General features: G+C 53.6%; 1 protein-coding gene across 1 annotated transcript; it reads left to right on the top strand.

Moving 5' to 3' along the window:
* The first annotated feature begins 6,426 nt into the window (after window positions 1–6,426).
* On the top strand, window positions 6,427–27,598 carry Tmprss9 (transmembrane serine protease 9). Its single transcript, XM_032909249.1, has 18 exons — window positions 6,427–6,574; window positions 9,183–9,310; window positions 10,199–10,266; window positions 10,393–10,568; window positions 12,490–12,531; window positions 13,337–13,450; window positions 14,244–14,415; window positions 15,410–15,684; window positions 16,535–16,671; window positions 17,469–17,787; window positions 20,456–20,627; window positions 21,011–21,282; window positions 22,272–22,408; window positions 22,834–23,227; window positions 25,111–25,282; window positions 25,790–26,052; window positions 26,136–26,272; window positions 27,287–27,598. Exons 1-18 carry the CDS (start codon window positions 6,427–6,429, stop codon window positions 27,446–27,448), a joined length of 3,288 nt encoding a protein of 1,095 aa, XP_032765140.1. The 3' UTR covers window positions 27,449–27,598.
* Window positions 27,599–27,671: the final 73 nt, after the last annotated feature.

Raw genomic sequence — 27,671 nt, 5'->3', positions numbered from 1 at the left:
GCATGAATTGGGCCAGACATGCACAGCCGCCATGACCCCAGACTGCAGCATGAGGATGCAGAGTCCTCACGCCTAGCAGTGTCTAGTGTCTTAATGGCTAAGCGATGGCCTAACATCTCATCTCGGCCTCCTTGCCTGGCGTTTGCTCTGCTCTGTGCAGAGCTGATGCTGCCAGCGGTGACTATGGTAAGCATGGGGAACAAGCTGGCCAGAAACAGAGACTCTCCTGGAATGCCCGAGAGGCTGGAAACAGAAGTCACTGTGCTGTATTCACCGCTGTCCACGGCCCTCCAGCTTCACGCATTCCAGGAAGCCCAGATTCATTCCTGAGCCCTGGTCACCAGTACAGTTAGGTGAAGAAAAGGCGCTGATATCCTGGCTTAGAAGCTCAGGCTGAGATGACTTGGGTGGCCCTGTCAATGGATACTGTGTCGCCTTGCTGGCCCTAGCTGAAAGGACTTGAGCTGAGTCTTTTGTTTAATTCTTTTTTGAGAAAAAGGTCTCAGACATGAGCCCAGGCTGGCTTCCCGTGGCTGGCTGAGGATGGGCCATTCATTTAGCCTCTGCCTCTCTGCCTCCCGAGTGCTGGGAAGACAGGCCTGTGCCACCACGTGGTCTGTGTGGGGCTGGGAACGGAACCAAGGGCTTCCTGCGTGCTAGGCTAGCATGGCGCTGAGCCCTAAGGTTTTAGACAGTCCTGCTGCTCCCAAACTCATGGCACCCGTGCCTCAGTCCCTGAGCCTCTTCTGCTTCCCAGAGGATGCTGGGACACAGGGGAATGCGTCACTGCTCAGACACCAGTCTGACCACTTAGCTCTGGTTAGCTCTGGTCTGGACATCTGGGGAACCTTCTGGAAGCTCTCTGTGGCCACTCTTGGGCTGTTGCAGAGCAGATTTCCCAGCTCCTGATCTGTGGGTCAGTGTGTCTGCGCTGTTCTCACATCTCCCTCAAGCAGCTGACGCCTTAGCCTTTCTGTGGCTTTGTGAACGTGTGCCAGGGACGCTCTGGCTCAAGGCCCCCTCTTCATCTCTCTTCGTCAACTACCTCCCTGCCCACTCACTCACTTGCTGCCGCCTCCGGTCCCTTGAGAAGCAATGAGACTAAAACCCATTCTAGGGAATGCTTTTGTAGCCTGACATTACCCCTTGGAGAATCTTCCAGAACCTTCTATCTGGCACCGTTCTCGTCAGAGAAGAACTGTCTTCAAACGACCAGAGACACAAAGCGATGGTCTGGCACAGGCGTGGGGCGCTGGCAGCCCTCAGCTCTGTCAAACCCATTTATTCCATGTGTACACATGTGTCCTATAAGCATGTGTGTGTGCAGCTCAGGGTCAGTGTGAGCCGACCTCAAGTGTATTCCACAGTTGCTCCCCGGCTTGTTTTGTTATGAAAAGTTTTATCTTAAGTCGAGCGTCTATTTTGGGGGTGGGGAGGGAGGGTCGTGCCTGTGGAGGCCACAGCAGAGCGGAGCGGGCCTCTATGGCAGTTGTGAGTTGCCCAACTTGGATGCGCAAAAACTAAAAGAAAGTTCTTTGCCAGAGCAGCCATTGGGGGGCGGGGGGGGGGCTGGAGGGATGGCTCAGTGGTTAGAGTGCTGCCTGCTCTTCCAGAGGTCCTGAGTTCAATTCCCAGCAGTACACAAGGTGGCTCATGACCATCTGAAATGGGATCCGATGCCCTCGTCTGGCACTCAGGTAGGTGTACGGCAGGCAGAGCACTTCAAATGTCAAATAGCTCTTGACTCCTGGCTTCCACCCCTTGACTTTGATTTTTAAGACCGGGGTCCCTCAGCCTTGTGACAGCATGATGCACACCTTTAATCCCAGCACTCCAGAGGCAGAGGCAGGTGGATTCCTGGGTTTGAGGCTAGCCCGGCCTACAGATCAAGTTCAGAAGGCAATCAAGGGCCTCACAGAGATGCCCTGTGTCAACAACAACAAAATCAAACCAAGTGTGGTAGCATACACCTGTGCTCACAGAAGTCCAGAGACTGAGGCAGGAGAATCACAAATCCCAGGCTGCTTTAGGCTAGAACTACAGTCTGTAAAAAACAAAAAACAACAACAACAACAAAAAAAAAAAAAAAAAAAAAAAAATAAATAAATAAATAAAATCCCTCCCACGTGAACCAGACCCTTCTTGGCTACATTTTCAGTTGGGGCAGGGCTGCTCCCTCGCAGCCTCAGGGAGTACCAAATCCCCTATCTCTGTAGGCGAAGGCCTCCAAGGCCTTGGCTTTGGCCCCCTCGTCCCTCGTCAAAGTTTCACTCTCCTGCCTCGCTCTGGTGAAAGAGGGACCCTGAGGGACCAGGGTGGCTTCCACCCCAGAGTCGTCAGCCTAGGACCATGAGATGTGATGATCCCAGACTCTGGGGACTTGGGTGCAGCCAGATTCAGAGGCCATGGTTGTCCCCCCACCCCCAAGAACCCTACAAAAATGCCATTCAAGGGCCCACATGAGGAGAGGCTGGCGCAGGCTTCTGGCCTCTCAAACCCTCGTCATTCAGAGAGAGATGAGGCTGCCTAGGGTTTGTCCCTCTGCCAGGCCTCCTGGCTTCTGGGATGCCATCTTCGCCCCCTCTGAGAGCCCCAGGTAGCTTTGGCCAGGGCAGCCACATGCTGCTGTGTGTCTGTCAGGGCCTCACTGAGAACCTGAGGCCCAGAGTCACCTCGGGTGGGCGGCCGCTCCAGCGCACTGCTCTGGACCTTCCCTGCTTGGCCATGGATACCCACTCCTGGCCCTGTGCACACAGGGTTTTTCTGGATGGAAACCATCTAGGTGCATCCCACAGTGGGGTGGCTCTTGGCTGCACGACTTCTGGACCTCGGGTTACCTTCTGTTACCTCTTCCTAGTTCAGCCTCTGGTGCCTGCGAGTCCAACCCTGGCCCCCTCCCTGCCTCCCTCCTCCCCTGCCTCCCTCCTCCCCTGCCTCCCTCCTCCCCTGCCTCCCTCCTCCCCTGCCTCCCTCCTCCCCTCCCTCCCTCCCTCCCTCCCTCCCTCTCTTCCTTTCTAAAATTGCTTTGTATTTTGAGATGGGGTCTCATGGAGCCCAGGCTAGCTTCAAACTTAATTTGTAGCTGAGTATGGCTTAGAACTCCCAATCCTCCTGCCTCCACTTCAGAAGGGCCAGGATTAAGGGTGTATGGCGCCATGCCTGGCTTTCACATTTTTATTTTCTTTGGTTCCGTGTTTACTTACTCATGTGTACTTGTGTGGGAGTGTACCACTGAGGCTGTGTGGGCAGAGGCCAGCTTGGACCTCCTGGCGTGTGGAGACCTCCTGGAGGTCTGGAGGATGGAACTCGTGTCGCCAGGTGTGACCGCCAGCTCCCTTGCCTGCTGAGCCTTCCTGTCACCTAGGCTCGGTTTTAAGTTTTCAATTTAATTATTTCAATTTGAAGCTTTATTTATTTTTTATGTGTACTAGCGTTTTGCCTGCTTATAGGTCTGTGTGCCACGTGTGTGTCTGATGCCCGAGGTGGACATCAGATCCCTTAGAAGGAGAGTCACAGGGGGCTGCTGGGAACTGAACCAGATCAGCTGCAAGAGCAGCCATTGTTCTAACTGCTCGGCCATCTCTGCAGTCAGGTAGACCAGGCTGGCCTTGAACTCAGAGATCCACCCGCCTGTGTGGCGTGGGCCACCGGCAGCCCAGCCCTACTGACTTTTAAACGTGGCACCTATGCACATTGTTTGGGGATGTTTGCTCAGCGGTCTGCGAGAAGCCCTTGTTCCTTGCAAGCTTAGAACTCACTCGGCCAGTGTCCCCATCAGGAAGAGAAAGCCGCTGCCATTTTACACTCTTAGCTGCTGGGCAGCAGCTTCAGCGCCTGACCTGCTCCTCAGCATTTCCTGGGGGGATGCGAGCAGCCACCGGCCTCACTAAAGACAGGGCACGGACCACAGAACCCATTCCATAGGCTGAGCTTAGGTGGCCTGTGAGATCACTGGGTGACTTTCTGAATGTGGGTGACTCAGAGGCAGTGGGGTTCCCTGCAAGACTTGGCCAGCTGCCTGGCTCAGTTCCTAGCACTTATGAATCATGGGAGTTTCAGGAAGTCCCCAGGAGGCCTCTATTCAGAGGACCCTGCTGTACAGCCTGTGTCACCGATACACAGAAGTGCTCAGGTGGCCTACTGCTGACCGGATGCCATGTTTACCCGCAACAAACCCTGCTTACAGACCAAGTGTCAGGGAAGACTTGGCCTCAGCCAGGGTCCTGGTCCCCTGTGGTGGACCGGAGTCAGCTAGAAGTAGTCCACGATTCCTGCCTTGAGACTCTCTCCTCCTCAGTTTTGGTTACATTGTCTCACTTGGCAGCCCAGGCTTGCCTAGAACGCACAGAAATCCCCCTGCCTCAGCTTCCTGGATGCTGGGGTGACCACCATGCCTGGTTCTGGTGAAGCAGCTCTTGGTAGCCTGGTCTCCCCAGCTCAGGTGTCCCGAGGTTCACAGAGTTGAATCGGTTCCTTTTTGCACTGTTTGCAGCCAGGGCGGCTCTGCAGTAATTACTGTGGAGAGAAAGTGCTGAATGGTGCTTCTGTGTTTAGTGCTCAATAAGAGAAGTCCTCAGGGAGAGGACCGAGCACTGTGTGTGTGTGTGTGTGTGTGTGTGTGTGTGTGTGTGTGTGTGTGTGTGCGCGTGCCCATTCATGTGTGCTTGTACGTGTGCGTGTGTAAGGCACACACATATCCACATGTGTGCATGCATGTATATGTATGTGTGTGCATTTGCATGTGAGCATGTATGTGTGCATACACATCTGCACATGTGTGCATGAATTCGTGTGATTGTTTACATGTGTGTGGTTGCCTGTGCATATATCTGTGTATGTATGTATATGTGCATGTGTGTGTGTGACTGTCAAGGTCTCCCCTGCAGTCCGAGGCTGAGACCTAATCATTGTTCAGAGCTTCTCCATGGCCTCTGTCTCTCTCGTCAGTGAGTGATTCAGGGAGAAGGTTGTTTCTCCCCCAGAAGCTCTGTCACTCAAGTGTAAGACTCTAAGTGTCATCACAGTGGGGCCATTGCCCTGTCCCCTCTGTGAATGGTGGCTGTGAAGGTCTGGGTGGCCATTTCAGGCAGAGGCAGGTCCTCTCTGGGATGGGACACTTTGGCTTGGCCTCAGCCTGGGGATACCAGGATTAGCAAAGAGTGAATTCGTGTCCACAAGTGTCAGGGACCCCTGTACTCTGGAGGTGGAGTCCAGAGGATCAGGAGTCCAAGGCTAGCCTAGGCTACATGAGACCAATGAAGTGAAATGGTTACCCTTTCTTTCTTTCTTTCTTTCTTTCTTTCTTTCTTTCTTTCTTTCCTTCTTTCTTTCTTTCTTTTCTTTTCTCTCTTTCTTTTTTTTTATTATTTTTTATTTTTTTGAGGCAATGTCCCTCAATGGAACCCTTGCTATCCAGGTACTCTCCCACCCCTGTCTCTGAGTGCTGGGATTGAAGGTATGCACCACCACACTGGCAAATGAAATGAGATAAATATCTTCGTGTTGATGGGATTGTGAGTTTGAGGCCCTCCTTAGCTTAGGACACGCTTAGGAAAGAAACGCCTGTGCAAGTGTGGGAGTGGACTTCGAGAAGAAGAGCGAGGGAAAGCCGCCTCAGGGCCCAAATCTGTCAGAGGATGACCTGCACAATCCAGTCCTCTTCTTCCCGATGTGGGCCTGGGGTATTGAACGTAGCCTTTAGGCTTGTCAGCAAGCATCCTTACCCCCGAGCCATATTGCTGACCCTTTCCTAACTCTAGGACAGCATGTATCTGTTTACTTGTTTTATTGTTTGTTCTCTTGATGACTAGAAATAGACTTGATTCTAGCCCAGGCTAGCCCTAAAGACACAGCCATTTTTTGGCCACTGTCTCTCAGTGCCGAAATCACAGGTGTGCACTAACACAGCTTAAAAAAAAGGTTTCCGAAGCCTCCTTGGAGTCTGATACAAGTATGAGGTACAGAAGCCTTGCAGGGACAAACTTCAGCTACAGAACTGTGTCTGACGTGTGTGACAACACATAATGCACCTGGGTAGTCCTGGTTTAGGAAATACTGGTTTTAATTATGTGTGCACACACATGAGTGCACTACCCTCGGGGGTCAGACGGGGGCGCCAGTTTCTCTGGAACTGGGTGTAGAGGTGGTTGTGAGCCACCGTGTGGGCACTGGGAATCAAACCTGAGTCCTCTGCAAGAGCAGCTGCTGCTCACTGACCCACCTCCCGCCCTTCAACGCTGATGACATGTTTATTTCTGGCTTCTGGATCCATCCTTCATCCTCCTGCCCTAGACAGACTACAGTGGCTGGACTGGGCCTGTCCTGTCCTCTCCCTTCCTCGGCTGCAGGCTGAGTGCGGCCGAATGTCAGACAAACCCTTTGTCCATCCTTTGGCAGGTGTCTAGCAAGAGTTTTCGTTTCTGAGCCATGGAGCCAGCGGCACCAGACTTACAACCTGTGCCAGAGGTGATGAAGGGTGTCCCCGTCCCCACTCCTGACTCTGGCTGTTGTCGAGCCGCTGTCACCACAATGGTGGCCATCAGCGTGGCCGGCCTCACCCTGGGAGTCCTTTCAGGTATGTGTCAGGAGGAGGACCTGGGTCCTCAGAGTAGGAACCATGCAAAAGGACATCCCAAGTGTCAAAGGGCTGACCTTCCAGCCAGAGCCAGAGCCAGCAGCCTGCAGCCAGCAGCCAGCCAGGACTAGCTCTGAGGTCCAGGAATGTGCTGGGTGGGCAGGAAGTGGCCCTATGGTCCAATGGGGAGGGGACAGTAGTTCTGACAGCACCTTAAGGCAGCACTGGGGAGCCTGCAGCAGGAGGACTCTGCCTTCCAGGACAGGCAGGACTACAGAGGCGTGGCTTAGGGGTCCCCTATGAGGGGCCAGGCTCAGGCATAGCCAGCCCGTTAGCATGGCTATTCTGTGAGACCCGTGACAAGGGGCACAGACTGGGAAACTTTCGTGGGAGGAAAAGCTAAATTGGCTGGGCAGTGGGGGTGCACACCTTTTAATCCCAGCCCTTAGGACACAGAGGCAGGGGCATCTCTGGGAGTTTCAGGCCAGCCTGGTGTACAGAGGGCATCTAGGACAGCCAGGGTTACACAGAGAAACCCTGTCTCAATAAAAAATAAAAGCGTAAGTCGGTAATTGCTCTACAGTCCCCAACTATACTATTAATCTCAGAACATTCTGGGTTACTGCATCCTGATATGGCTGACTGCTGACCCCTTGTGGCAGTGTGGGCCACACGCAGGAGCATTCTCATCGCCCCTTGTGCCGCCCCTTTGAGGGCTTCCTGTCAGTCCCGGTGGCACAGAAACTTTTATGATCTTTTTAAAGGGGTTTTCTTATCTTGAGAAGGAGACGGGTCTCACATAGCTCACACTGGCCTCATGCTCTTATTGCTGAGGCTGACTTTGAACTCCTGATCCCCGTGTCTCATTCTCCAACATGCTGGGACTAGAGGTGTCCACCACCAGGCCACCACCAGCTCATGCCTGCTGGGGAGTGCTCTCCCATGAATCCACAACTCCATCCCAAGGGATGGCGGAGACCTAGCATTCACACTCATCCCTTTGCTTCTATTGTGTTCTTTTGGTTTTTTTTTTGTTTTGTTTTGTTTTATTTTGTTTTTTGTTTTTTGTTTTTTGTTTTGTTTTGTTTTGTTTTTTTGAGATAGTTTGTAGCCTTGGCTGTCCTGAAACTCACTCTGTAGACCAGGCTACCCTTGAACTCAGAGATCTATCTGCCTCTGTCCCCTAGGGGCTGGGATTAAAGGCATGTGCTACCACTGCCTGGCAGATTTTGTTTTTTTTTTTTTTTTTTTTTTTTCGGAGCTGGGGACCCGAACCCAGGGCCTTGTGTTTGCTAGGCAAGCGCTCTATCGCTGAGCTAAATCCCCAACCCCCAGATTTTGTTTTTAAATTTTATCTCTGGGGCTGGAGAGATGGCTCAGCTGTTAAGAGCCCTGGCTGCTCTTTCAGAGGTCCTGAGTTCAATTCCTAGCAACCACATCATGGCTCATAACCATCTATGATGAGATCTGGTGCCCTCTTCTGGGCTGCGGGCAGACATTCAGGGAGAATGCTGTGTTCATAGTGAATAAATAAATCTTTTTTAAAATGATATTTCTGTGTATGAGCTTTTTACTTGCATGCATGTCTGTATGCCACTTGTGTGCAGTACCCGTGGCAGCCGGTAGAGGGTGCGCGGCACACTGGGACGGCTATTATAGGAGGTTGTGAGCTGTTGGTGTTAGGAACCAAGTCAGGGTCCAAACTGCTGAGCTGTCTCTCCAGCTCCTAATTTAATTTCTGTCTGCAGTTGGGACTTCCTGAGGAGCTCATGTTGGTCTTAAATATCCTGCTGCCACAGTGTTCATGTGTCAGCCTCCTGAGTGGAGGAAACTGAGCAGTAAGAAACTCCCTTTTGGAGACATGGTGGCATAGGCAGCGGCAGCTGGGACAGGACGGTGGTTGTAATAACTAAGTCACCACAACCTACAGAGCAAATCCCTGCTTCAAAATAAAGAGAGGCAGGGAGATGGCTCAGCCTGAGGGTCTACCTTACCAGAAGAAGCCAGGTGCTGTGAAGGGCGCTTGTGATCTCAGAGCCAAGGACATAGGGGCTCCTGGTTCCCTGGTTGGCCATCCTAGCAGAATCGGTGCTGAGTTGGTGGGCCTTGGTGTTCAATGAGAGACCGTGTCTCCAGTACATGATGGAGAAAGACGTGGGGAGGGGGACTCGAGGGGGAGAGAAAGGGGGGATTTGATGTTCACATGGGGCACAAACTGTCAAAGGCGTGAGGGCCTGGAGTGTGGCCTCTGGATAAGTTGTACAGAGGTTCTAGCGTCCGTCCGCTGGCTTACTCGGTCCCCTGCAGGAGTCACTGTCCCATCCTGGGAAGGAGGTCAGGACACTGCAAGGCCTCCTGAGGGCCTGTCACCTGTGATATCTTTGACTCAAGTCAAGGAAGCTGCCTTTGGGGACAGCCCAGGTCACTTGGCATCTATAATTCTTATACTGTCTCTGGGGTCCTCAGGATGGGTTTCAACTAAGGCACAGTGCTGGTCAACCTAGGGGGCTCAGGTCTCCTGTGTGTATGGAGGCTTGGCAGGCGCAGGAGGCACTGAGCCCCAGCCCCACAGCGGGGCCCTCTCATGAGGCACCGGTCTTGTCCGCAGCCTTCCTCTCTGCACAGGGCGTCCAGGTGGAGCACACGGCACAGCTACATGGGGTCCGTTTCACCAGCCTTTTGCAGCAGGAGAACTCCGACTTCTACCGCCTGCTTACGCCTGCTCTGCAGACGCTGGTGAGCACAGCTGAGGCCTGGAGGCAGGATCAGCAGGGCGGATGTTAGGGAATGGGGGCATTGGTCTGGGGGGTGGACAGCGGAGATGCGATGCCCCATCCCACCTACTAAACAGACGTGGCAGTTTTATCATGGAGTCCGTTCTGTGTTGGTCTCTTACGGAGCACCATGTCCACAAGGTTCCTGCACGCTGGGTACACGTCAGAGACCTCACCTGTTCATGGCTGCAGGCTGGTTCAGTGTTGGAATGGATCATGTGTGGTGTATCAGTCTGTTACCCACTTATCTACCCATCCACACCCCCCATCCACCCATCCATCCCCCATCCATCCATCCATCCATCCCCCACCCATCCATTCACCCATCCCCCATCCATCCATCCCCTACCCTTCCATCCCCCATCCCCCACTCATCCATCCACCTCATCCATCCATCTACCCATCCATCCTATTCCCCCATCCACCCATCTATCCACCCACCCATCCATCCATCCCTTATCCACCCATTCCCCATTCATCCCATTCCCCATCCATCCGTTCATCCGTCCATATTTCCCCATTCATCCATCCCCTCCCCCATCTCTGTGGATGTGCAGCTCCTGCCTCTCAGTTGCTCTGACCCGTGCAGCTGTGAATGTGCCTGAAACTGAGGCGTTGCTTTAAGTCTCTGTGGTTATAACCTGGAGGTAGCATATGTTCTTATATTCTTTTCCACAGCTGAGTAATATTCCATCACGTGCCTCGACTGCACTGTGTCTGTTAATTTATTGACAGAAGAGTGTTTCCACATGACCAACTTCACAATGTCCCCTCCCTGCCGGACCTGTGCCTCTGGGGTCCTGTTTATTTCACCACAGTTATAGCATGGACGCTTTGATTTCTGTTGCAGTTCGTGAGGAGTTTCCAGAAAACAGAGTTAGAATCGAGCTGCACGGGCTGCACAGTGCTGAGTTACAGGTGAGTTGGGACCTCTGTGCAGGTGTAGCAAGATTATAGATTATTCCAGAACCTTCCAGAAGATTCTGGAATCCCCAGCAGTGAGCTTGCCCTCCGCTCTCAAGGCCCTCTCCCTCCTGTTCCCAGGGATGGCAATTCCAGCGTGATTGTGCATTTCCGGCTATACTTTCTGCTCCGAGCCCTCCAGCCACTGAGCCTGGACCAGGAAGCGGACATCTTGCAGAAAGGAATCCAGGCAAGGTTACAGGGACAAGGTCTTTCCCTGGCTGCCTATGGCACCATCACATCCGTGGAGCTGACAGGTAGGTGTGTGGCTGCCAAGTCTGGGAGACAAAGGGAGGTTGGGGGCGGGGCGTAGCTCAAAAACTTCCCCTCAGACGAAGGAGGGAGCCACTTTCTCACTGTCTGTGGCCATTATGGCTGGTGCAGTGTACACATCTTACCTGCACCTTCATGGACTGTTTTTTTTCCATGGTCCTAGACATCCTGGGTTCACTGTGGCCCCAAAGACAAATCAGAAAATACCAGAACTAAATGAGTCGCACATTCTAAGTTGGACCTGTTCTGAAGAGTGATAAAATTCAAGGGGCCCGGGGCTAGAGACAGGGTCAGTGGTTAGATCACCCGCTGCTCTTGCAATATCCTGGGCTCAGTTCCCAACACCCACATCACTGCCCACAAACTTCTGTTGCTCCACTTCCAGGACATCCTATGCCCTCTTAGATATGCACGCACATGCAAAACACCCCTACACATAAAATTAATTTAAAAATATCTAGCTGGGTAGTGGTGGCACACGCCTTTAAGCCCAGCATTCGGGAGACAGAGACAGGGGTATTTCTGTGAGTGCAAAGCCAGCCTGATCTACAGGGTGACTTCCAGTACAGCAGGCTACCCAGAGAAACTGTCTCAAAAATATTAATTAATTAATTAATTAATTAATTATAGCTAAGACATATTTGTTCCTTTGGGGATGTAGCCACTCCTGTGCATAATGTCTCTTCCTGCATTGATAAATATTTAATATTAAATATAAATATTTATGTAATATGTTTAGGGCTCTGCACCCGCCCTGAACTCACCAATGAAACACACACACACACACACACACACACACACACACACACACACACGCACGCACGCACGCACGCACGCACACGCACGCACACGCATGTGCACTGGCTTGTTTTTAAATATGCCTTAACTAGCTCAATGGCTGGGCACTTCCAAACCTGGCGGCAGCTACCACAGTCTCTCTAATATTCTTGAGTTAATTCTTACTAGATCTCTATATATTGTATCTTTCTATCTGTTTCCTTCTGGGCAGCCCTCCCACAGGGCGGACTCTCTTCTTTCCCTTGCGTTCCTTTCTCTAGGGATCCTAAAGTCCCGCCTCTGTTTCCCTGCCCAGCCATTGGCTGCTGGCAACTTTGTTTCCCAATCAGAGCCAGCTGGGGGCGGGCTTCTTTAGCCTAGGCCAGACCCTGCCCACAGGTTTTTGGGTAACACAATTAGCATGAGAATGGTTAGCATAAGAGCTCTCAGGTACTGACTGGCCTCCCAGTGCTTTCCTTTGCTGTGGAGCTACAGCTTGCCTGGGGCTTCCTGCCTGACCGACCCCCGCCTCTTCAGGAATGGGCGGGGCCACCTGGGCTACAGAATGAGACCCTGTCTCAAAAACCAAAAACTGGCCAATCAAGTGGCTCACATCTTTAATCCCTGCACTCGGGAGGCAGAGGCAGGCAGGTCTCTGAGTTCTTAGGCTAGCCTGGTCTACAGAGTGAATGAGGTAAAATTGGGAGGGGCAATTAGAAACCGCATCAGATCTTTCAGTTGTCAAATGCTTGTCACCCGACCTCACTGTTCCTTGGCGCTGACATGATGGCTGAGGTCTCACAGATTACTTCAGCCCATCTTCTAGAAGATTCCTCAGTGGCAGGCGTGTTCCTGCTTCGACAATGACTGCCAGCCTCATGGGGTCTTCAGTGCTGTGCCCTCACTAGCTGAGTTGAAGACAGGGTTAAAGTGTTGGTAGCTGTGCCACCGCCTGCAGCAGATGTTCCGGAGAGCCAGCACTCAATGCAGCTGACCTTTTAGGGGAAGGGAGCAAGAGAGGACCTCCTCATACTGCCCAGGCTGACCTCAGGCTTACAATCCTCCTGCCTCAGCGACAGGCATGAACCATCGCTCGACTCTCACTTGGCTTTGTCTGTTCTGCTTCAGGAAGGTGTGAAGGTCCGGTGACCGAGAGGGACTTAAAGTCAGGTAGGACTGGCCCTCAGCTCAGCTTCCTGGAAGGTGCCTTCGGCGTCTCTCTGGGAGGCACATGTGCAGTTCCTGTGGCCCTGGGAAGACAACACAGGGCCAGGGGAGCCGGGCTGTGCAGCAGGATGTGCTGCTGGGAACTTTATCTGTTTTGAAAGGCAGGGTCTCACTATGTCGCCCAGGCTAGCCTCAGGCTCAGAGCTCTACCTGCCTCTGCCTCCTGAGTGCTGGGGTTAAAAGGGCGCGCTCCCATCACTAGCCACATTTATTTTTATGTTTTCTCTGTCCCTCCTCTGTTACTGTGACAACTGACGCAGACAATTTAAGGGGCTTACCTTGGTCAGTTCTGACGTCTGGGCGGGTGTGGCAGCAGGAGGGGAGTCGGAGTCCTCAGTTGGGAAGCAGAGAGGGGTGACTGCTGGGGCTCTAACTCCCTCAGACGGGTAGAGGCTTGTCTCCATACTGTCTCTAGATCCCACCGAGGAGGCCATTAAGACCAGCCTTCACAGAAGGTGACGGAATTCTATTGTAAAAACAAAATCTTTAATCCCAGCAGTTGGGAGGCAGGCAAAGGTGGATCTCTGTGAGGTCAAGGCCAGCTGTGTCTGCAAAATGAGTTTCAGACGACACAGAGAGACACCCCCCACACACACCTCACTCACGTCCATGTTGTGTCTCTGTCCGCAGAGATAAGCAAAAAGCTCACAGAGGTTTTTACACTGTTGAGGTACCTAAAGGACCCATGCAGGTCGCTGCCTCTGCAAGGAAAGGGTTCCGGGCCCCCAGCTTGGTTCTCTGCTCCCAGGCCACTGCCCCGGGAATGCCTTCTCCTGTCAGAACAGTCAATGCGTGAGCAAAGAGAACCCGGAGTGTGACGACAGAGTGGACTGCTCTGATGGGTCTGACGAGGCTCAGTGTGGTCAGTGTCTGCGTGGCGTGGGCGCACCGTGAATGTGGTTCCTGAGCTGGACAGGGGAGGGCGGGAAGGGAGGTGTGTTGGGAGAGGGGACAGTCCTCAGAGAAAGCAGGGGTAGGAGCCTAGAGCTCTATGCCGCCAGGAACAAGGACTGCTCAGATCTAAGCAAGAAGTAAGAGAATACCATGGTGTTTTATCACATATTGTGATAATCAATGTTTCCAGTATCCTCAGCCTGCACAGTGAGGCAGCAGGAGGGCCCTCACTTGTTTTGATAGGAAACCGTGTATTTTGGTTCCCAGTCCCTTGTGAGAAGGCAGGGCAGGAACTCAAGCCAAGGATGGAGGTAGGCTGGGCTGCTCTCTCCTAGTCTCACTGCAGCCCAGGATCTCCAGCCTAGGGGTTGACACCACTCACAGTGGTCTTAGCCCAGCAGCAATCATTACTAATCAAGAAAGTGCCCCACAGGCCTTGGTGGTGCAGGAGTGTCATCCAGGCACCCAGGAGCTGAGGCAGGAAGACCATGAGTTCCAGGCCAGCTTGGGCTGGAATAAGTCTGTTTTAAAATAAAAATAATAGGTCACACAACCTTCATGCTCTGGCACCTGGCCTGAGCCTTTCTCTGACACTGACTGATGTGTGTGACCTTGGATGTCTGATCCCTGAGGTTGGGTGGGGCTTCAAGAAGATGGGGCAGCTCCAAATAACAGGTAGGGGACACCTTGCACCTGGGGCCAAATGATGAGTGACGGTGGCCCCTGGGTCACCATCTGGCTGGTGATCCCGTGTCTTGCAGACTGCGGCTGGCAGCCTGCCTGGAGATCAGCCGGAAGGATCGTGGGCGGAGCGGAGGCGGCTCCGGGAGAGTTCCCCTGGCAGGTCAGCCTCCGAGAGAATCACGAACACTTCTGCGGCGCCACCATCATCGGTGCCCGGTGGCTGGTGTCTGCTGCTCACTGCTTCAACGAGTGAGTCCCACCTGGCTTTGGCTGCCAGCCTGCTGGGCCCGAACCACCTGAGTTTCCCGCACCCCCTTCCTCCTCCCTTTTCCAAAGTCCCTTCTTTATTCTTTCTCCCCTCCCCCCTTTGGTTTATTTAGTTACATCTATGAATGTTTTGCGTGCACGCCTGCTGGTGCACCATTTGCACGCCTGACACTTGCAGAGGATGAAGTGGGCTCCGAGTTCCTGGGAACCTGATGGTTGTGACCCACATTGTGTGTGGGTGCTGGAACCTGGGTCCTCTGCAAGAGCAGCCAGTGCTCTCAACCACTGCGCCATCTCTCTAGCCCTCTTTTCGCTTTTTTTTTTTTTTAAAGATTTATTTATTTTATTTATATGAGTACACTGTAGCTGTTTTCAGGGGCATCGGATCCCATCACAGATGGTTGTGAGCCACCATGTGGTTGCTGGGAATTGAACTCAGGACCTCTGGAAGAGCAGTCAGTGCTCTTAACTGCTGAGCCATCTCTCCAGCCCCCTCTTTTCGCTTTTAAATTAATTAATTACTTCTATATAAGACAAAGCCTTACTAGGTTTCCCAAGCTTCCCAGAAGCTCATAATCCCCCTGCCTCAGCTTCCTGAGTGGCTGGGGTTACAGGTATCAGTCCGAATTCTAGTCTGTATTCATTTTATTAATCAGTTTTGAGACAAGTTCTCACTACGTAGTTGTCCTGAAACTTGCTAGGCACGTAGTACAAGCTGTCTTTGAACTCACACAGATGCGCCTGCCTCTGCCTTCCAGGTACTGGTGTCAAGGGCGTGCACCATCCTGCTCAGCTTTTATTTAACATCTGTGTGTGTGTGTGTGTGTGTGTGTGTGTGTGTGTGTGTGTGTGTGTGTGTGTAGGTAGGTAGGACAACTTGCATATGTTGTCCCCTTGAACTCAGACTGGCAGGCTTGGCCACAAGAGTCTGTGCCCACGTTACTGACTCCTCTCGCACCCCCTCGGGCCTCCCCAGATTCCAGGACCCTGCGCAATGGGCCGCCCAGGCAGGCAGCGTGCACCTGAGCGGTTCAGAGGCCAGCGCTGTGCGTGCGCGCGTGCTCCGTATCGCCAAGCATCCTGCCTACAACGCGGACACGGCGGACTTCGACGTGGCGGTGCTGGAACTGGCTCACCCGTTGCCCTTTGGCCGCTATGTGCAGCCTGCCTGCCTTCCCGCGGCCACTCACGTCTTCCCACCGCGCAAGAAGTGCCTGATCTCGGGCTGGGGTTACCTGAAGGAGGACTTCCGTAAGTCCCCCGCGCATTCTCCCACTCCTAACTGGGACCTTCTAGCCCCAAAGTAGATGACCAGAGCCATGGTATCTCATGCCTCCGAGCTCATAATCAGGGGGTCTGAGGCAGGGACCTTGAAAAGACCTGAACTCAAAAATTAAAAAAAAAAAAAAAAAAAAAAGCTAGAGGCGTGGCCCCAGCCTAGAATCCCCCAGTGATTCTAGGGTCTGTGGGCGTGGCCAGGGTGGAGCCTTGGGCTGGAATCCCCCAGAAAGGGGCTGGGGGCGTGGCCAAGGGTAGAGTGTTTAGCTAACAAGTGGGGCGCCCCTGAGTTCCATACCTCCAGTAAAGAAAAAGTAAGAAATTCTGTAAAGCTAAAGGTGTTGGCATGCAACTGTCATCCCTAAATTTAAGATCAGAGGGATCAATCAGGAGGATCTGGAGTCCAAGGTCATAATTTTTGGCTATAAAGCAAGTTTAAGGCCAGCCTGGGCTATAAGAGACTGTGTCTCAGAAAACAAGAAAAGCCTATAATCATAAGGCGGCAGGTGGTGAAGGCGTCTCATTGGGGTTGAGCGGTTGGTTGGGCCGGAGGAGAGCGAGTTCACCCTCAGGCAAGTCGAGGTTGGGGCCTGAGCGCATCGCAAGAGAAAGCAGATGCGGTCTAGCATGTGTGGGGAGAAGAGATGAGGAGTGAAAACTTGACCTCTGTTAGTGCCTAAGTAGACGTGGACATTCGGGTGAGGGTCGGGTGGCCCCGGCAGCTTGAGAACTGGAAGAAGAAATGGTATTCAGCCTCCTGGCTCAAAGTGGCTGCTGGGGCTCCGTGGCTCTCACCTGCTTTTCTCTGTTGCCTTATGGGCAGTGGTGAAGCCAGAGGTCCTTCAGAAAGCCACAGTGGAATTGCTGGACCAGAACCTGTGTTCCAGCCTGTATGGCCACTCGCTCACGGACAGGATGGTGTGTGCCGGCTACCTGGACGGGAAGGTGGACTCCTGCCAGGTGGGCTGCCAGGGTGAGACCGTTACCCTCTGTCCCCTCCCTCTGGAGAACAAGCGAGTAGTCACTATGGGAAACACAGCAGTACTCAGGAGGTGGAAGCAGGAGAAGTAAGAGTTCAGTGTCATCTTGAGCCATATAGGGAGTTTGAGGCCAGCCTGGGCTACGAGAGGCCCTGTCTCAAAAGGAAAACAAGCCAAAAGAATTGTACCGAGCTGTTGTAGTTGACTATTTTATTACCATAGAAGTCACTGCATAGTTTTATTTTGTTTTGTTGGTTTTTCCAGGCGGGGTTTCTCTGTATCGCCCTGGCTTACCCGACTATATCTTTCTGTAAACCGGACTGGCCTTGAACTCACAGAGATCTGCCTGCCTGCCTCTGCCTCCCGAGTGCTGGGGCCGGAGAGATGGCTCAGTGGTTAAGCGTTTTGGGGATCCAATGCCTTCTGGCCTCTGAGGGCACCAGGCGTAAAAGTGGTGCACAGACAATGAACACAGATTAAATATTCACCACATAAATTTCTAAATAAATAATTACACAAAGGTATGCGCCTCCCAGCATGAGTGACAATGATATCGCGCTATCCTCGCTATCCTCGCTGTGCCGCTGTGCTCCTATCCCAGCGTTCCCTCTGCGGGGCCACAGAGCTCCTAGTGACACTGTCTCTGCCCACAGCCCTGTCCATGAGCCTATGTGGAACAGACAGGCTGAGGCTTCAGCCCGGGCCCTGGGTTGTCTCTGGCGCCTGTAGTCAGAGAGTCCCCCGCACCCAAGCTGAGAATGTGCCTTTGTTTTCCAGGGTGACTCCGGGGGACCCCTGGTCTGCGAGGAGCCTTCCGGAAGGTTCTTCCTGGCTGGTGTCGTGAGCTGGGGAATCGGCTGTGCAGAAGCACGGCGCCCAGGGGTCTACACCCGAGTCACCAGGCTGCGGGATTGGATCTTGGAGGTGACCAGCTCGGCTGACACGCCGGTGGTCCCCACTGCGGCTCCAGCAACCATCACCCCCAGCACTCCCTGGCCTACCAGCCCCGAGAGCCGGGTGCCCAACACCACTGCTAAACCCACCGTTGCCCCCAGCCCTGTGCCACTGCACCTCAGCACTGCGGCTAAGCCACAAGGTATTCCGGGCAGCAGTCCCCTCCCAGGCGGAATCAGATCAATACCCTCTCCCCTCAGCCCTGAGTGGCAAAGAGACTACTGAGGTCTGTCATGAAGCACTCGGTGGACAAAAGATTGCTAAAAGAGTCTCCATCCACACCTGTCTCACTGGCTCCTGAGGGACTCAGCGAGCACTCAGTTGACTATTGATGTCTGCCAGGCAGCACTGGCTGAGGCTGGACATCGATTGAAATCTTGAGGAGCTCAGTGTGGGGTTGGTACTCAACTGTCAGTGCCTGTCAGGAAAGACCGGGAGGATCGGTGATTGACTATATGTTTGGAGGAGGAGGATGTGGAGACAGGGTTTCTCTTTGTAGCGGACCTTTAACTCTTTGTGTAGACCAGGCTGGCCTTGAACTCACTGTTAAAGGCATGCACCACCGGGCCTGGCTGTGATTAACTATTTATACCTGCCTAACACTGTGGGAGATTAATGGCTGATTACTGATCTCGTTAGGGGGATGAAGGGGGCAGGCAAACTTGAGGACAACTTGCAGGGATCGGTTTTCTCCTTCCATCAGGGAATTAAACTCAACTTATCAGGTTTGATGGCTAGGGCCTCTACCCAGGTGTCTGTAAATGGAGGGTTGGTGGTTGACTGCCAATGTCTGTCAGCCTTGAGTCCTCAGTGAGAAATGGGTGATGGAGCTTGACGGGAGATGGGCAGTTTATTATTGGCATCTGTCTTGACGTTCGGTGGGAGACTGGGAACTGCTTATTGATGTCTCCCATGAAGTGATCCATAGGGGGTTAGCAATTTATTACTGACATCTGCCGTGGGCACACATCTGTTACAGTTGGTCATTCTTCAGGTCTCTGGGAGTTCAAGTTTTTATTGGATTTTTTTATTTACATTTCAAATGTTATCCCCTTTCCCAGTTTCCCATCCATAAGCCCCTATCCCCTCCCCCCTTCTTCTATGGGAGTGTTCCCCTACCCATCCACTCACCCCTTCCCACCTCCCTGACCTGACATTCCCCTACACTGGGGGCCCAGCCTTGGCAGGACCAAGGGCTTCTCCCATTGGTGCCCAACTAGGCCAGCCTCTGCTACATATGCAGTTGGAGCCCAGGGTCTGTCCATGTGTACTCTGGGTAGTGGTTTAGTCCCTGGGAGCTCTGGTTGGTTGGCATTGTTGTTCTTATGGGGTTGGAAGCCCCTTCAGCTCCTTCAATCCTTTCTCTAAGGGAGTACTTTTTTTAATTTTAAGTTTTTAAATATTTATTTTTTATTTATATATATTAGTGTTTGCCTGCATGTAAGTCTGTGTGAGGATGTTACAGATACCCTTGGACTTACAGACAGTTGTGAGCCACCACGTGGATGCTGGGAATTGAACCCGGGTCCTCTGGAAGAGCAGGCAGTGCTCTTAATTGTTAAGCCATCTCTCCACCCCCAATTTTAATTTTGTTTAAGACATTTATGCAGTGTGTTTATATTTTCATTTATTTTTACACTCCAGATTTTATTTCCCTCCTGGTCCACTCTCCGACTGTTCCACATCCCATACCTCTTCCCCGCGTCCCCCGTCCTCCCAATTTTAATATTTTTGAAACAGTTTTTTTCACTATAAGGCCTAGCTGGAGTGAAGCCCATTATATAGACCAAGTTTTTTTTTTTTTTAAATTAGACTAATCTTTTTTTTTTTTAAATTTATTTATTTAATGTATATGAGTACACTGTCGCTGTCTTTAGAGCCCCCAGAGGACAGCATCGGATCTCATTACAGATGGTTGTGAGCCACCATGTGGTTGCTGGGAATTGAACTCAGGACCTCTGGAAGAGCAGTCGGTGCTCTTAACCACTGAGCCATCTCTCCAGCCCCTTTTTTTTTTTTTTTTTTTAAGATTTTATTTTATTGTATATGAGTTCACTGTAGCTGTCTTCAGACACACCAGAAGAGGGCATCAGATCCCATTACAGATGGTTGTGAGCCACCATGTGTTGCTGGGATTTGAACTCAGGACCTCGGGAAGAGCAGTCGGTGCTCTTAACCGCTGAGCCATCTCTCCAGCCCCTAGACCAAGTTTTTGAACTCACAGAGATCCTCCTGCCTCAGCCTCCAGGTGCTGGGATTAAAGGCCACCAGTGCTGGCTTCATTGAAAGCATATTATAGGTGCGTGGGAAATGAGAACACACAAGGCAGCACGGCTAGAGGAGTGACCCACAAGGCCAGTGGGAAGTTGCACGTGGTGCTTGTGGGAGCTGGGTACTGTCCCTGTTCTGCACACCTCTGTTTTGTCAGCCTGGAATCTTTTGGGTTTTTGTGTATTTTGTGATGCTGGACGTTGAAACCCCAGCCTGGTGAACCTGAAACAAGTTTCCTGCTTCTCTCCCTCTTCCTTCTCTCCTTCCCACCCTTCTGGGGCAGCATCTTTTGTAACAGACTGAGTTAAAACTCAGAACAATCCCCCTGCCTCAGCTTCTGAGCTCCAGGATGACAGGCACTTGCCACCATGTAGATGTGTAGGTTCAGTGAATGTCAATCATTGCAAGTGGAGGTTTCCTCTTACAACCTCTAGCCTTGTCGCCCTGGGCAACGTCCCAATTGCTCTGTAGGTTCAGAATGGGTGAACCCAGGGCAGGTGACCACCCCACCCCACCCCCCCTCTCCTCTCCCCTGGCAGAGTGTGGGGCCAGGCCCGCGATGGACAAGCCCACTCGCATTGTGGGCGGGATCAGCGCCGTGTCCGGGGAGGTGCCCTGGCAGGCCAGTCTGAAGGAAGGATCCAGACATTTCTGCGGAGCCACCGTGGTGGGTGACCGCTGGCTGCTGTCCGCCGCCCACTGTTTCAACCAGTAAGGCCTCCCAAGAGCCCCATGATAGCAGACCCTCACTGCATGCAGCAAACACCAACTAGCTAGTGCGGTGCTTCCCTGTCAGCCATGGCTCAAAGTTGACAAACCAAACGAAGCAAGACAATAAACAGGAAGTGCTTACTGCTCGCTGAATGCTCAGACCTGGAGGTTATTCAGAGCCACAACCATCTGGCTCTGACTCCACAGCAGGGGGATTCTGACTTTCAGTAATCTACAACATTCATAAAGTTGCTAGGGTCTCGGCCAGAGTGGCAGAGTCCCAAGGGTGCATGCACTCTCCCCCAGGACCTTTTCCTGGGGACACAGTAGCTGGGCCCTTCCTGGGGTGCGGGGTGGGAGAGTCTGCGGTCCTGTCTCTGCAGCACCAAACTGGAACAGGTGCAGGCGCACTTGGGCACCGTGTCCCTGCTGGGTGTCGGCGGGAGCCCCGTGAAGCTGGGGCTGCGAAGCGTGGCCCTGCACCCCCGCTACAACCCAGGAATCCTGGACTTTGACGTGGCCTTGCTGGAGTTGGCCCAGCCATTGGTCTTCAACAAGTACATCCAACCAGTCTGTCTCCCGCTGGCCATCCACAAGTTCCCCGTGGGCCGGAAGTGTATGATCTCAGGATGGGGCAACATGCAGGAGGGAAACGGTAAGCACATCCCAGAGAGGGAATGATGCGGTTGGCTTCCCTCACCTGGGTCCTAAACCGCTCCTCCTCTGTGCTGACCCCGCACGCTAAGAACCACTTCATGCCTCCTAGGGTCTTCATATGGGCCCTCATTTGTGTGTATAAATAAAGTTTTATTGGCACAAGAGCCATACATTCATTGACCAGACGTCCATGGCTGCAAAAAACGTCTGTGCCTTTAGTCCCACAGACATGAGCCACGCCTCTTCCTACGCCAGAGGTCACATGGAGCCCATTGACTGGGTATAAACCAGGATCCATTGCCCTCTGGCCCCTTATGCATCTGTTCGCTAACAGGATACGTTATCACTGGGCTTTTCTTCCACATGACTGGATAAGGCTGAAAATGTCTATGTCCTAAAGCTGCAACAGCCCTTTAATACAGTTCATGTTGCAGTGTCTCCAACCACAGAGTTATTTTGTTACTCCATAATTATAATTTTGCTACTGATATGAATCATAAGGTAAATAATATCTGATATCCAGGATCTCTGATGTGACCCCCAAAAGGACTCACTGGTCAAGAACTACTAGTCCTTTACGGACAAATTCATCAAAATGGGAATGGTGGCCTACACCTGTCTTCCCAGCACTCGGACGTAGGCAGGAGCATCATAGATTTAAGGCCAGCCTGGGCTACATAGTAAGACCCCCCCCCCAACGAATGCAAGTGTTGGGGTGTGTTGAGCACTTGCTTAGTGTGTGCAAAGGCCCTGGTCCACCCCACAAGGAGAAACGAAGATTCCAGCGAAACCCAGGTGTGGGGTGCACGCCTATAATCAGCATCAGAGAAGCAGAGGCAGGAAGGGCTCAGCGAGTGCCAGCCCAGCCAGAGCCACACAGAGACCCTGTCTCAAACAAAACAAAGCAAAAATCCCCGTGGACTCTGCCGGCTGGCCCCAGGGTGGAGACGGCCTGCTGGCCCTGCTTGAGGACCTCTTTTCTGGCAGCCACCAAGCCCGACATCTTGCAGAAGGCGTCTGTGGGCATCATAGAGCAGAAGATGTGTGGTGCCCTCTACAACTTCTCCCTCACCGACCGCATGCTCTGCGCCGGCTTCCTGGAGGGTAGAGTCGACTCCTGCCAGGTGGGTGCCATAGGGGTGCTCCTACCTGGGCTGCACTTGCCTAGCCTGTGAGGCCCTGGATTCCACCCCCAGTACTACAAAAGGCAATGTGCACGCGCGCACACACACACACACACACACACACACACACACACACACAGCCTTTAATCCTAGCACCTGGGAGGTAGAGGCAGGCGGATCTCTGTGAGTTCGAGGCCAGCCCAGTCTACAGTGTGTTCCAGGATACACAGAGAAACTCTGTCTCAGAAAAAAACAAGACAAAACAAAAAACAAAAACAAAAACAGATGAAGGATCAGAGAAGGAAAGGGATCTGCCTAAGGTCACACAGCCAAGCCTGAACATGAAGCCTAACTTCCAATGGGAGGGGAGCCTTTCTGTTCCTTGGATGGGTGTCCCAAAAAGGCCTGTTGGTATCCTCCTTCAGGGTGATTCTGGTGGCCCCCTGGCATGTGAGGAGACACCTGGTGTCTTTTACCTGGCTGGCATCGTGAGCTGGGGCATTGGCTGTGCCCAAGCTAAGAAGCCTGGTGTATATGCACGCATCACGCGCCTCAAGGACTGGATCCTGAAAGCCATGTCCTCAGACCCCAGCTCCACGACTCACCCCCACACCTCCAGCACACGGCTCATCCCTAGCCAGCCCCCAACAACCACAGCTGCTGGCCTCATCCCAGAGGCCAGCACAGGCAGACCTGCTACCCTCAGAGCCACCATCAGAGTGACTACTAGACCACTCAACACGACGTTGTCTGCCCGGAGTACCACCACCAGGAGACAGACACCAGCACCGGGCACCACTGTGTTCTCTCATCTGCCAGGTATGGTGACACAGGCTGTGACTCAGGCAGGTCCCTGTCACAGCAGTGGTGCTGAAGACAAACCATCCCATAGTTCCAGAGCCCGAGTCCCATGTCAGGGCCTTGCAGCAGCCTGCCCAGCCTGCAGAGGGCGCTCTCCTCATGTCCTGTTGTGTGCGCCTGTGTGCTGACATCTGTGCAGCTATTTCTGTGTGCACGTGTGCATGCAGAGGCCAAAGGACGGCATCTGTGTCCCGCTCCACACAAGGATGTGAGCGCTGTCCTCTTAAGAGCACACTCCACAATGGCCTCCGAGGCAAGGTACCTGGCAAGTTCCAGCCAACCTCCTGCCTCTGCTACCGTCTGTTCTGGGGTCAAAGACTTGCACACAACCACGCTGTCTGACCCATCTCTCCAGCTCTTGTTTCTTTCTTTACTTAATGTGTTAAGTATTGTTTGTCAATTTCCCTCCTGGCCTCGACCACTAGCTGAGGCTGACCTTGAACTCCTGATCCTCCTGATGGTTGGGCCTAAAGGCAAACACGCGTTATCTCAGCTACATGACAGGAGCATCACAAACTCTAGGCCAGCCTGGGCTCTAAGGGGCTTTCGAGGCTAGTGTGATCACTTAGTGAGAATGCCTCTAATCAGCAAACCGGAGCAAGACAGAGCTCAGGGGTGGAGCCCCGCCAAGAACCCCGCCCTCCATGAGGGCCTGGGGGCGTGGTCAGAGAGAGGAGGGGGAGCAATATCCGGAGGAAGGGAGAGAGGAGACTGCAGGAGAGAACAGTAATCCCTCACCTAAGCCTTTGCAGCTTTGGGTATGGTACTGCACACCTTAAGTCTTGGAGCTGAGGCAGGAGAATTGCCTGGACTTTAAGGCCCATCTGGCTGCATGTATAGTGAGATAGTGTCTCAAAACCCCGACTTTTTACAAAAGCTGGGAAAAGCAGATGGCTGCAGAGGTGAGGACATTACCACCTCTGTTTTGTGTGGTCAGGTCTCCCCCCAACCCCGAACATGTGTGGGTGTAGCCTGAGCAGAGATGGACAGGGTCCCCTGGCTGGGGTCCCTCAGGTACACAGGCAGTAGAGCTGGTGAGAGGCTGTGTTTCTTTCTACCTCCCACTGTCCTACAAGTGCCCCCCACCCAGGCACTCCAGCTGTGCCTCCCTGCTGTGGGGACACTTGCCTCGGGTGAGTTCCTGAAGGTCCTAGGCTAGACCTTTCTCACCCCTTTCTCATTACTGTTGGGGTGCTGCTCCTAAGGTCACTATGACATCTTAGTACTGGGCCATAGAGGATGTTCTTCCACGTGAAGCAATATGGAGGCAGTGTTGAGTGGCTTTGGTGGCTTTGAAACAGCAGATGGGGTCAGAACCACATGCAGGGGCAGTGGCCCTTGGGGTCACAGCAGAAGCCCTGTGACTCAGGACACCCCACACCTGAGCGTCTGTCCCGGGCAGATGAGCACGGCTTCCCCAGCCTGACATTCAGTTCAATCTGACCTTGACCCTGGCAATTGCAGTGACCTGGGACTCTCAGCTAGGGAAGCCCCAAGGTGGGACTCCAGCACCGTGCCCACCGCTCACTTTAGGAAGGGGACTGCCCAGGCTGAGGACCTCTGAAACCACTCTCCTGCATCTCCCACTCCTCCGAACGGACCTTAGACGTCTTCCTTTCCCTGGGTTCCTTTTGCGTTGGTTGAAGCTGGGTCAGAAAGGGACACCCAACCTAATGTCCGGGTGGTGGCCAGTGGCAGGGAAGGAAGCGCCGGTTGGGTGTTACACGAAGCCACCCTCTGCCCCTCCCACAGGGCACAGGGTGCTGGGTTGGGGTCCCAACCTCGGGGTGGGTAGGAAGAGGACGCTCTGCACCGGGCTCTCGGTACTCGCTCTTTCACAGACTGCGGCCTGGCACCCCCAGGGGCCCTGACCCGGATAGTGGGCGGCAGCGCAGCCTCGCTTGGAGAATGGCCTTGGCAAGTGAGCCTATGGCTGCGGCGCAGGGAGCACCGCTGTGGGGCGGTACTGGTGGCCGAGAGGTGGCTTCTGTCTGCAGCACACTGTTTCGACGTGTGAGTCCTGCCCCGGGTGCGGGAGACCACCTGTCCTTCCTCTGTCCCCAAGGCCCGTCCTTGGCAGGGTTCTGGACATGGAGGACCCCTTAAGGGACCCCCAGCTTGTGCCAGTCGGTCACAAGGTGAAAGGACAGATGGGAGACTGCACTCTGGAGGGTTGATCGTCCAGAGCCCTAGCATAAATGACCGGGGCTGCTGGTGTGTGTGTGTGTGTGTGTGTGTGTGTGTGTGTGTGTGTGTGTGTGTGTGTGTGTGCGCGCGCGCGCATGCACATGTCCCCCATTTCCACTAGTTGACCTAGTGGGGTCCAGAGCCTTGATACCTAGTGGGTTGGTTCTCCAGAGGGTGTTTGAGCAGTGGTGGGGTCCCCTCAGAGGGACACCCTTCATGGCTGCGTGAGCTTGAGTTGGGGAGGGGACAGAGCAGCCCATTTCCACTGGGACGGTCGGTGTCTTGGGCAGGCGTGGGACAGTGACACTGCCCACACATACGCGCGCCCTGCAGCTATGGGGACCCTATGCAGTGGGCAGCCTTCCTGGGCACCCCGTTCCTGAGCAGCGCGGAGGGCCAGTTGGAGCGTGTGGCACGCATCTATCGCCACCCGTTCTACAACATCTACACGCTGGACTATGACGTGGCGCTGCTGGAGCTGGCGGGGCCTGTGCGCCGCAGCCGCTTGGTGCGACCCATCTGCCTACCAGGTCCCACACGTCCTCCTGATGGCGCGCGCTGTGTCATCACTGGCTGGGGTTCGCTGCGAGAAGGAGGTAGGCACTTGTGCGTTGGGCGCTGCGCAGGGCGTGTTGGAGACACTCCCCACCCACACCTACTCCCTGGGTCGGGTCCACAGGCTCCATGGCGCGGCAGCTGCAGAAGGCTGCGGTGAGGGTCCTCAGTGAACAGACATGTCGCCGCTTCTACCCGGTACAGATCAGCAGTCGTATGTTGTGCGCAGGCTTCCCGCAGGGTGGCGTGGACAGCTGCTCGGTGAGTGGAGACAAGGGTTCTCTTAGTTCATGTATGTAGCCCAGGTTGGCCCGAAGTCCTGCACTGCCACCGTCCTATGAGGCAGTGAGTCCCAGGAATCCTGAGCTCTGGCGGCGGCACACACATTCACCATACCTGGCTTTTAACATTTTTTTTTTTGGTTCTTTTTTTTTCGGAGCTGGGGACCGAACCCAGGGCCTTATGCATTTTTTTTTTTTTTTTTTTTTTTTTTTTTTTCCGGAGCTGGGAACCGAACCCAGGGCCTTGCGCTTCCTAGGCAAGCGCTCTACCACTGAGCTAAATCCCCAACCCCTTACCTGGCTTTTTACGTGGGTTTTCGGGTTTAACTTGGGCCCTCACGTTTGTGTGACAATTTTCTGACTCATCCTGCCCAAGTCTCCCCCAGCCCACCTGACTCTGGGGGCATCACATTTCACAACGTGCAGCTTCCCAACCTCACATCCTACTGGAGGTTCCAGGCAGGGCGACTACTGAATTTAAGACCAGCTTGCTGGGTAACACACAGATCAGGGAGATCTCCGGGTTCTATGCGATGCTTGCTGTGGGAACGCCAAGACTGAGCACAGATCCCCAGGAATCATAAAGGCCGTGCTAACAGACTACGTGCACTTGTAACTCCATTCGGTACGGGTAGCAGCGGGGGTGGGGGACACAGCTGGGACCTGGCCACCACCCACGTCCAGGTTCACGGAAAGACCCTGTGTCAATGGCACGGAGTGGAAAACAATAAAGATAACCATTCAAGCCTGCTGTGGCCTGACCGCGCACAGCATGCACACGTGCTGGTCCTCGGGACAAGGGCCCGGCAGAGGCGCAGCCAGAGCAAGTAGCAAAGCACCTTAGTACTGAACCCATTTCCCACACCGCAAAGGTGAGTCTCTTTGGCCGCTGCTCTCCCACTAAGGGTCCTCGTTAGTGTCCAGCAAAGAGGTGCAATTGCAGGAATCATGCCTGCTCCCAAGGGCTGCGGCCTGAGAACACTCTCTCCTTCAGGGTGATGCAGGGGGACCCCTGGCCTGCAGGGAACCATCTGGCCAATGGGTGCTAACTGGGGTCACCAGCTGGGGCTACGGCTGTGGCAGGCCGCACTTCCCAGGTGTCTACACTCGAGTGGCTGCTGTACTAGGATGGATAGGCCAGAATATCCGGGAATGACAGCCCCGTGGCCAGCGATCCAAGCATGGACTACAAACACAACTGCTGGCCATCCAACCCACGGTGGGGAGTCGGTGGCGGAACGCACATGGGGGTCCGACAAGAACTAGCTGTGACCGTGTATATTGTTCGAATAAACAGAGTCCCTTCTCCTACTGGCTCAGTACCTCTGTTGAAGCCACGAGTCTCCAGGCATGTCTCCAACTCGCCTCCTTTGGGGCCT

This window comes from Rattus rattus, chromosome 1, assembly GCF_011064425.1.
Source record: "Rattus rattus isolate New Zealand chromosome 1, Rrattus_CSIRO_v1, whole genome shotgun sequence".
In the NCBI taxonomy this organism is placed as follows: Eukaryota; Metazoa; Chordata; class Mammalia; order Rodentia; family Muridae; genus Rattus; species Rattus rattus.
Note: the sequence above shows the minus strand (reverse complement) of the source record. Positions and strands in the feature narration are given on the sequence as shown.

Bases quoted from the DNA above. Each gene is read 5' to 3' on its own strand.
- Tmprss9 (XM_032909249.1), top strand. From the start codon at position 6,427: ATGGAGCCAGCGGCACCAGACTTACAACCTGTGCCAGAGGTGATGAAG. The intron at 13,451-14,243 runs GTCAGTGTCTGC...CGTGTCTTGCAG, and splicing joins GTCTGACGAGGCTCAGTGTG to ACTGCGGCTGGCAGCCTGCC. The intron at 22,409-22,833 runs GTGGGTGCCATA...ATCCTCCTTCAG, and splicing joins GTAGAGTCGACTCCTGCCAG to GGTGATTCTGGTGGCCCCCT.